Source organism: Sinocyclocheilus rhinocerous, unplaced genomic scaffold, assembly GCF_001515625.1.
Source record: "Sinocyclocheilus rhinocerous isolate Xijiao unplaced genomic scaffold, SAMN03320098_v1.1 scaffold115, whole genome shotgun sequence".
Classification (NCBI taxonomy): Eukaryota; Metazoa; Chordata; class Actinopteri; order Cypriniformes; family Cyprinidae; genus Sinocyclocheilus; species Sinocyclocheilus rhinocerous.
Genome location: NW_015650001.1, coordinates 2,629,438 through 2,639,831, shown reverse-complemented (window position 1 = coordinate 2,639,831; position 10,394 = coordinate 2,629,438). Strand labels below are relative to the sequence as shown.

General features: G+C 36.3%; 2 protein-coding genes across 7 annotated transcripts in view; both read right to left on the bottom strand.

Moving 5' to 3' along the window:
* LOC107711256 (calmodulin-regulated spectrin-associated protein 3-like) overlaps positions 1-7,463 on the bottom strand; it is a 39,499-nt gene extending 32,036 nt beyond the window's left edge. For all 4 annotated transcript variants that reach the window (XM_016516213.1, XM_016516215.1, XM_016516214.1 and 1 more), the window contains exon 1: positions 7,012-7,463. In XM_016516213.1, coding sequence (XP_016371699.1) covers positions 7,012-7,144 — 133 coding nt within the window. In that variant the 5' untranslated portion in view covers positions 7,145-7,463. The remainder of the gene's footprint in view (positions 1-7,011) is intronic.
* Positions 7,464-8,515: 1,052 nt separating this feature from the next.
* xab2 (XPA binding protein 2) overlaps positions 8,516-10,394 on the bottom strand; it is a 20,351-nt gene continuing 18,472 nt past the window's right edge. For all 3 annotated transcript variants that reach the window (XM_016516212.1, XM_016516210.1, XM_016516211.1), the window contains 3 exons: positions 9,244-9,370; positions 8,966-9,075; positions 8,516-8,842 (listed from right to left, as the gene is read on the bottom strand). In XM_016516212.1, coding sequence (XP_016371698.1) covers positions 8,781-8,842; positions 8,966-9,075; positions 9,244-9,370 — 299 coding nt within the window. In that variant the 3' untranslated portion in view covers positions 8,516-8,780. The remainder of the gene's footprint in view (positions 8,843-8,965; positions 9,076-9,243; positions 9,371-10,394) is intronic.

The window sequence follows — 10,394 nt, the reverse complement described above, 5'->3', positions numbered from 1 at the left end:
TATATATATATTAGATCACCTTTCAGATTTTTGGTAGTTTATTTTTACCTTTTAAAACATACAAATATTCGATTTGGTTTTTCCAATTAATGAACTCATAAAAAACACACACATACAATATTTTCCCTGAAATACACAAACTCACATATTTCTCTAATATTTTGTAATGTATTTTTGATCAAATAAATGCAGCCTTGATGAGCATAAGTCTTCTTTTAAATAATTTTTTTTTTTTTTTAAATCACACTGACATCCAAACTTTTGAACAGTACATTTTAAAAAGCATACTTTGAATAAAGTAGTAATTTAGTAAAACCTCAAACATGGCACACTTCAGTAAAGTCATCTTGACTGATGTTAAACAAACTGGCTTTTAATCTTTTACCAGATGCGCTGTTTCTTTCAGTCAGGTTAATGGTTCTGAAAAAAAATAAAAAATACATACTTTTCCTAATTTACTTCTTACTTTGAAGGCTGTGGTTGTGATTTGACCAGCATCTGTACAAGCATTAAAAAAACTATCTAAACTGATAAATAACAGATTGGAGATTAAAATAATAGCAGATTTGTCTAATTTTAAATTATTAATAAAAACAGAGATGAAAAATCTACTTAAGCCAGAATTTTAATTTTACTATGGTAAAATAAATGTTCATTGATATCTTCAAAAGATTTTTGAATTTTGGCACACTTTTTTTTTAATATATAATATTGATATGGTAACTAATAAATACTGTAAATTTTGTTATGCTAGCATGTGTGGAAATATTCAAACCACGTGTGTTACAACTAACCCCGCGTTACTTTGTGCCCCGCGCTCCCCTATGCCTTCAAACAAAGCGTTCTTCATATCTCTGAAAAACACCAACACAGGAAGCGGAGTCAGCAAACCAAAAAGAAACTGCAAGTGGCCACTTTGTGTCCAAACTTCACTGGTTAAAAAGACAAGACAATGCCACTGGACTCTCGTTCTAATCTTAGCTTTCATTATGAAGAATTCAGATTTTAAGGGCGTGTTCTTGAAGTAATTACCTAAACAACATGATAAAAAACAAACAAAGGCCACAGCCGTTCTGAGCCACCTCACCTGTTGAGTCAATGCAGTGACACACTGATGATTCCAGCATGACTAATACAGGCGAAACGCTCACACGACCATTAGAGAGGAACGAGCATATCGGGTCATAACAACACTGGCCGTCCTTAAACATTCATGGGTGAAGAACACTTTATCAGTGAAAGCGTCTTATTCTTCCTTATGGTAATCGAGGGAGATTAAGAACAATTCTGCCATCTGAGGAGGCAGTGTTAAAGATACGTGTTGCATTAGTTTTGTTTAACTTTTTTTTTTTGCTGATGTGCGTAAAACTTTGTTACAGGACTAGATGTACTAGCATCAATGTCACAGCTATAGGTTTACCCTACTAAAAGCTTGGCTTGAAATCAGTATCAGTTTATTTTATCAGTTGTGTTCAATCTGTACTTGAACTGAAAGCTCTTACAACTAGGACAGAGCTCCAAGGATTACATCCAAATTCATCCAGAATGAAGCTGTGGCTTACGGTATGAAAATCAAATTACATTTTTACATTTTCTGTAGACAATATTAGTAGCACCTAAGCATGAAAAATTCACTGCCAGGGCATTGTTATACAGCTGCTAAGGTGTTTGGAGTACTTGTAGTTACTAGTTATTTGTACATGGGTACAAAACTGGAGTGATACCCTTTCAAAAAGTACACTTTTGTACTTTATTTACATCTAAAATGTGCATATTATTACCTTAAAGGTGCACATTAGTCTCTTTTTAAAAGGTACAGCCCCAGTAGTAAATTTTTTTATTTTCTACAATAATTACAACTACAACAATATGTACATAAATAATAATAATAACTTAAGTATATAATACATAAGTAAATAATACATCAAAGAATCTACATGATTTGAATTATCAATTATGATGACAAAACTTAAAAAAAGAAGCCCACACACTCTAAGGGGGCATTTACACGACACCATTTTCAGCTAAAAATGGAAAACTTTTAAAGGGGTCATATGTTGCTATTTTAAGGATCATTATTTTGTGTATTTGGTGTAACAGAATATGTGCACAGCCAGCCTTGTACTCTTCTAGGTTCAAAAAACTGTCGTCCATAAAATGCGTTGCACAAATTCGAACATCTGGGTTGTGCTGTTCTGTTGTAAATAAATCTTAACCAATGATTCCTAATTGCATTTACTTCCGGAAGGCCAAATAAAGTGCTTTTGCTTTCCCACTGAAACACACACTGTCTCCCTGACATGGCTGCATCAACACTACTGCTGTTCCTGAAACCACACGATCTTTCTTTGCGTGCACATTTGTTTTTGTGTAAACTACAAAAAACGTGAATTTGTGAAAATTCACGCATCACGTGTTCAGTTTATAGTTATGTGTGCAGTGTTTCTTTACAAAGTAACATCAACTAGCCTGGCATGAATACAGCATTTTTAGTCTTTTTGTGGATCTGTGAACTTGTCATTTTGACAATGTTGTCTGTATGCAAAACTTTTTGAAAATGCATAGAAAAACTGTTTTTTTTTTAGTACATTGTTCTGTAAAAATAAAAATTGAATGCAAGATAAAAACCACTACTTTCATGAAAAAAGGCAAACATTTTCAAAAGGTCAACATTTTTGCTACTTTTTCATCAAAGTAGTGTTTTTTTTTTAAATCTTGAATTCAATATTTATTTTTCATTATTAGAGTGTACAGGCTTCTTTTTAAAAAATGTTTGTCTCGATTTTTCTTTTTTTCAAGGCATGGTGAGTTTCTGGCTATTTTTTAGTTATAATTCACATTCATAACACAAATACTTGCAACAAAGCTTGCTATGTTAAAGGTTTTGAAAAATCCTTAACCCCAGAGTAAAAGCTACAGTAATGGTCAAGCTTGCCTCGGCTGAATCTCATCATCTGCATTCAGGCTGTAATTGAACTCAAAGCTCCTGCATATAGGACAGCGCTCCAAGGATAGATTTTTATTGAGCCGAGTTCATCCAGAGTGAAGCCAAAAAACTCACTCGCACAGACGCCTTGCTGATAACACAGGTAGCAATTAGCAGCACAGTATGCCTTAAAAGCGTGGGTTACAGCTCAGCGTAGGGCCGGGGCTCTGGTATAAATAGGAGGGCTACATCTCAGACTCGCTGTGAAAGCGAAGATGTCATCGGGTTCAAGCAGGGAATCATGTGCAGCGCTGGATCAGACCTCTAAAGTCACACACACACACACAGTCACGTCTCAACGCTAAAATACAGCCATCACTCCAGCCAAACCTCTTTAATCTGGTAAGATTTCTCTCCGACTCGACTCTGTGTGCCAGACCGGGCACATTTTGACCAGAGGGTGTGGTTGCGCAGGTCTGCTATTGATGCAGGGAGTGAATACAAACAGAAGTGCCACACACTGGCGTTCACAACTTAATTACACATCAACCAGGTGAATTAAGGAGATGACGGTTTCTCACACTCAGGGCAGATCCTAACTAACTATGTGTGGCGGATAATCTGCAAAAAAAGGAACATTTTCTAGAAGTTTAAGGTGTTTCTATATTTAATTCAGCATGATCATATTGTGACTGAAACATTAGCTCTGCTTAAAAACTAGAGAGCTGCCTCACTGTTTGCTTCTTTCATAGGCAGCTGCCTAGTAAGACAGCATCATGGCCATCAGGTAATCTCATAAATTAAATAGATGGAAGATTCTACATAGGCAGAAACTCCACACACCATACAAATAACACTACACACGGAAGACTTACCAGTGATTCCAATAGAGTGCATAGCACCCGCCCCTTTTTTCAGCAGCCTTCCCTAAGTATTTTTCCCATAGAGATTTTTAAAAGTCTTAGTTAAGGAGATATAAGTCATAAACCAAACCAACCAGTTACGAGGTGTATCGCAACATTACAAACTTCGATTCAAAGCAAAAATAGGCTAAATGTAATTGTAAATCTGCCAAAAAGATAAAGGGACAAGACTGTGTGCTTAACAGATTAATGAGGGAAAGAACTACAAAGCACTGCGATTACAATCAAATCAAAAACGTAGAAATACAAAACTATTGATATAAAGATGTTATATATATATATATATATATATTACCATACAAAAATGTATTTTACATTTATTGCAAGCATGCACAGTGCTTCATAGGAGTGGGTGGTAAAGTGTTGTTTTGGTGCAATTCACTTGTTGCAATTCTCTGATTGGTGCAGATTTCTCTGCAGAATCATGGGTAATGTAGTTTTTCCCACCATTTCAATGCTGTTACTAATACTAAGCTAACGGCGTGATACTATTGTAGGCACAAAAATACACATTACACACAAATATTAGAAAAAATGGGCTAATACATTTTTAATTACATTGAACTTTTATCAATAATTTTAATAATAAAACGTTTATTTTCTCACCTCGTTTGCCATTTTTGCACTAAGCAATGCATTCTATGGCAAAAACATCAGACAGAAACATCTTATCAGGAATGCAACAGCATAGCTCTAGCTTATGTTCTGTTATTTATTATATACGAGTTATTTTTGACTTCCCTTGATGCAATAAACTTGATGTTCTAGAAGAACCTTAGAACAGAGGTCACGCCACTGCATAATCGAAACTCGTTTAGTTGAAAATGACAGACTGCAGATTGAAGATTACATTACTCATGCAAACACGAAACAGCTTTAATTATCTTCTAATTCTCCACCCGTTTCGGAGCTAAACGTTATGAGTAAGGAGAACCGTTAAATCTAGGTCTGCAGTTTGTGCGCTTGCTCACGACAACTCTAAACAGGCTCAAGGACTAAAGCAAGTACAGGAATGCAGACTTACAATCTGAATTAACAGTGGTTCATTAGGTGAACACAATGGGGCTTTTTGAAAACAATCCAAGATCACACAAACACACTCACTACCCCGTCTACTGCACCCAGAAAGAAAAACAAATCTTTTACTTGTGAGTTTCAATTCGCAGGCCAGTGAACTGTTCGTGAGCACAGAGCACCTCACCATACACTGAGGTCCTTCTCATCTGACTGTGAAGGGAACACGGAGATTATACACCGTGCAAATAGACCGAGTGATGCATCAGCTAGGCCTAATGAAAAAATATTCTCATGCTTGTTTTAAAATCCAATAACCAATACTGATGTTAACTAAAAGTCCAAAAGAGAAAAAGGGCAAGAGAGTATGCAAGTATGCAAGGCTGCATGGTCACAGTGGGAAATAAATTGAGTTGACAAATGACATTGACATTTTTTGAATGAATTTGAATGTTAAAAATGAAAATGCATATTTTTGACACTGGGACTGTGTCTGGGACCATTTCTTTTAATGACAAGACACTACAGGCAAAACAATTGTTTTGTTTTTTCTATGCACTGGTCAATTTTGAAATTTCGGTCTATTTCGCTTCCATAACTTGTCTTCATTCTGACTAGTGGAGAGAAAACATACAAAATACACATTTAAGTGTTTATTTTATTACACTTCATATATTTGCATGATAGGTTTTAATTACAGTGCATATCTTTGATGGCTCTTTTCTCAAAATGATTTAGAAATCTCCACTTCAGCAGCACCTAAACACAAACTTCACATTTGTATTTTATTTTATTTAAAAAAAAAAAAAAAAACTTGGTGAAATTTTATAATTTATTTGTTTTTTTGTTTGTTTGTTTGTTTTTTTTATTGACAGGATTTTTCGAAGTGACCAACTCAAGAAAAAGCCTTGTTCAATATATTCAATATATGAATTCTGAACCTGGCTTTATTCAATGTTCAGATTTCTGTTCTGGAAGTTCATTCCAATATTCACTGCATATTTTATTAACGCCTATTTTTACTTTAAATTTTACTTGTATTTTAATACAAAACAAATATTTTAATATACTTTAATAAGCAGCAGTGGAAGCGATGCTATGGCATCACACTGCAGGACACTGCTTCACGCCATGTGAACTATCCATGCACGTAAAGCATCAGCATATATGCATACTTCCAAAGCAAATAATTAAACATACTAAGCATTTTAGTAATTACCAGTCTTCTGCTCTGTCAGAAACCAAGACCTCCTGCATCTTTGTAAGTGCTCTTGTGGGCGTATTAACAAAAGGGTTCGTGATCGTGGGTGTGTGCACGCCTCATGACACATAGGTGTCACAAAACACATATATATTCATATTCAGCTCAAAACTACTACATTTCTTCCCATCATATATCATAATTCCCAGACAACAACATGTCTACTGCAAGGATTAAGCCCACATGGAAAATGATCACGGGCAAACAAGGACACATTTTATCCTCTCTCATATTAAGGCATAATTAGTTTTATTTAAGAATTTTGTTTATTTTAAAATTACTTATTTATAGTTATTATTATTTTTTATAATAATTATTCGAATCTGACTGATTTGTCCTCATAAGACTGTTATAGCATTATACATACAAACATTTTATCATATTATTCATGTGTTATCAGTGCCAAATGGGTGGAAAGCACACTTTTAGACCTTGCATCAGACTATTAATTTATTAAAGCAGTAATTCAAGAGAGCCAGACTGAATGTATATCGCAGCAAGACACTGCTGGATCACAACCAGCAGCTTTCCACCTCTCATATGGTCTTTGTGTTGTGAAAAATGCTGAGTTTACACGCTGTTCACCTTCACACATGCTTCATCCGCAGTCACTGAACAATGAGCAAATGCTGGCCTCAAAACAGACAGGTGAGAGAGAGAAGAGCACATGATTTGAGAAGGAAATAAAAATACATTAGACTCAAATGGCTGTCTCATAACCCAGCGAGCTGCATAGCTAAACTGTATTTCGGGGGGTCACAGACAGCATATTTTGCGCAGTTTTGGATTATGATGCTGCCCACACATGTTAAACTGACTCAGAAGAAAAATAAAAGCAATCTAGGTAGGCAGCTCACTAGGGTTTGACACACAGCCACTGTATTTACCTGCATTGCCGTAAGATTTCGCCAGAAGCCACCCAACACTGGCGCAGATTTTGGCTCTGGGCAAATCATACTGATCCAATGGCTTTATATCCGGGACCACAAAAGTCTTCCTCATTGCATTCGAGTCCACCATAGCGGGTCCAAATCAGAAAAAAAGAGAGGAAGGCGATGCGGTGAGCAATGAAACGAAATCAAACAGTCATCCTCTCCTTTCACGCGACCACAGCATTGGGACTGCGAAAGGCCGATATTTAGGGTAACGTTCCGGAGAAAAAATAATGGAATTTACAATTTAATCCTCTCTAGGTCTTCTTTTCATACGTATAGGTATGTTTTAGTCTATCTGAGCGACTAATTCAGCGATATTCCCGGGGATGTTTCACTGTTTTCGACGCCGCTTCAGAGTCCACATCTCTCTAGCTGATACGCTCCGTAAGCGTCTGATTTCCAGGTACTCCATACTCCTGTCAATCATCCCGCCGGGCATCCAATCAGCTTCCAGAATTTAGGACCCAATGTTGAGGGGGCGGGGCTAAGAACGTGAACTCGAGCAGCAGGTAGGAAGGCGCTTTAACTCATGGAAACAGGTGCAGGACAGGTAGAACTTGCCCAGAAGTGTGCGAAAGGGAAATATTAGTCATTATGAACAGCGTAATGCATGTAATCGTCACGGCGTTACAATGCTAGACTGAGTATAGTGTCAACCGCACCAGATTTATTGGGTTTTTGGAAATAATTTTTTGTATTTCTTTTATACATGTGTTTGAGAAAAGGGTATATTTTGTTTCAAAGTTATAGCCTATTATTTCGCCTGACCAGCATGATGTTGTGGATATTTTATAAAATGACCAGTATTTAGGCCACAGCATGTCACTAAAAGGGTTTGATAGTCACTGGTTTATCACCAAAACAATGTAAGCACTTATGCAGTAAGGACTTTTCACCAAAAATGATTCATAAGCACAGCTCAGTTGTGGAGAAACCTAACAGAGGACATAATTCAGTGAAGGTCCAGGTCACATGATGTTAAAGAGACCACTGCTGTAACTTTGTAAGAAGATTAACTCAGAGAACTATTTTAATCTAATTAGGGAGGAACAGGGCATTTGTTTTTCTTCATTCTTTGGTTTTCCTTTTTTCGTTTGTAGTGGAAACAGCATTCAAAATGTACTGCAACTAAAACAATCCAATTATGCTTATTTATATAAACACAGACTGGAAAACTTCAAAAATAACTCCACATCACACTACAGACGGAATAGCCTAAACTTTCAGTTGAAGTAACTTGTATAATAAAAGTTTACAGTGACAGAGTAACATCACTGACCAAATGCGCAGTTTTCTTTTCTTTTTTTAAACTGGCATATTCCTCAAACCACAGCATTCAGATGTTTGCACAAACAAACATCTGAAAAGCTCCACCCATGTGTCCATGCAATTATGGGCAGTGCCTTCAGAGTGTTTACAGTATTGCAATCTGATAATAAATTATCTGCAGATGTCAGGCATGTTAAATGTTCTTTTAATATACAGTCGAGAGGGGTAAACAATAGTTCAAGCGCTTTAACATTTTATCTACCCAATGTCATGATGAACAAATTGAAAGCATGTAAATGCTGCAAAGAGTGACACCATGCGGTCTGAATTGGTATTGCTACAGTACACTTAGCCATTTACATGAATTCACATCAGCACGTTGGTATTCATTTCTCTGTTTCCTGATTACTGAATCCAGGTGTTTTGTGATCATCTCTAAAACTGCGGCAAATTCAGTCATCCTTTAGTCCTCCAAAGACAGCAGTAGGGACAGACTTCTGCTCCAATTGCACCTCTGCAATGAAACAATGCAAATGATCAGACTACTATAGTTAAGCAACTGTTCCAAAACACACCAGTGAAAGTCATCAAAGTGCTGCTGAAGAAAAAAAAAAAATCATGCCCCATCTGAACTAACCATCTGGTTCCCCATCCTCTGCATCCTCATCTTCATCATCATCAATGTCAATCTCATCTGGATTAGCTTGTTTAGCCAGTTCAGCGAGTTCACTGCGAGAGGTGTCACTCCTGTACAAACCAAACAAAAGTCAAGTGATGTAAATAGTACAATCGAAACTTTATTTTAAACAAGGGCAGAACCTTTAAATAAGCCTCTGAGCCGGCTTTATGTACCACACCGCCTGCATGCTCTGATTGATCAGTGTGGCCTGCCTCAGACTAGGGCGCAGTGCATACCTGACGAAAAGGATCTTGTCTTTAGGTTTGGGTTTGTCCTGTTCTGCCTCTGCAGCGAGCTGTTGAGCCTTCTGCTCCAGCAGCTTCATGTCATCCACTCCGCTCTGCCCAGGAGCAAGATCTGACACTAAAACACAAGCAATTAAAAAGAGTTTAACCATACAAGGAAGAATTTATATGCTGTTACATAACCTCAATTTGTGGATTAATCCAGCACCTATTTGCTTACCATTCTCACCTGTGGTAAGAGAATACCTTTTACATGCAAATATAGATTGTCAATCTAGAAATTAACAGATTCTGCACCATTCTCCAGCCCAGTTTTAATATAGTGTATATATTATTATAGTATTTATTAATATTTTTAATTAGCTTTAATGTTTATATTTTCATTTTTAGTTTTATTACATTTTTGTAATTTTATGTGCTTTTGTAATTTTTATATTTCTGTACAGCTTTATTTTTCATTTTTAGTCATTTTAGTACTTTAAAGGGGTCATATGATGCTTTTTTAAAGATCATTATTTTGTGTATTTGGTGTAACAGAATATGTTGACATGCTTTAATGTTCAAAAAACACATTATTTTTCAAATACTGTACATTATTGTAGGTCCTCTATACCCTGCCTCTCTCAAACACATCGTTTTCTACAAAGTCCCTCCTTCCGACAAGAGCAGTCTGCTCTGATTGGCCAGCTGACCCAGGGCATTGTGATTGGCCGAACACCACAAGCACGCGTCGGAAATGTAACGCCCCTTACCATAATCGCAAGCTTCATCTTTCAAAATAAATGTAAAGACAGAGCCCGAAGTGTTAGAACAAGCCGTTTTAGGGGGGCGTGGCAGAGTCGTAACTTTGATAAAGAATATCTCTTTGGTTTTGAGACTTTAGTCTTTGCAACTTCAGGGATCTTATCTATGCACAATCAGCTTGTAACACTCCAAAGAGAAAGGAAAACTTGTAATCGCATCATATGACCCCTTTAACTTAAATATATCAGTTAAATATTTTAATATTTCATTTTGCTGCCAAAGCAACATTTCTATTCTATTCTATTTTATACACATATATATATACACACTGTATATACATATATACATATATATATACATATATATATATATATATACATACACACACACACACATAC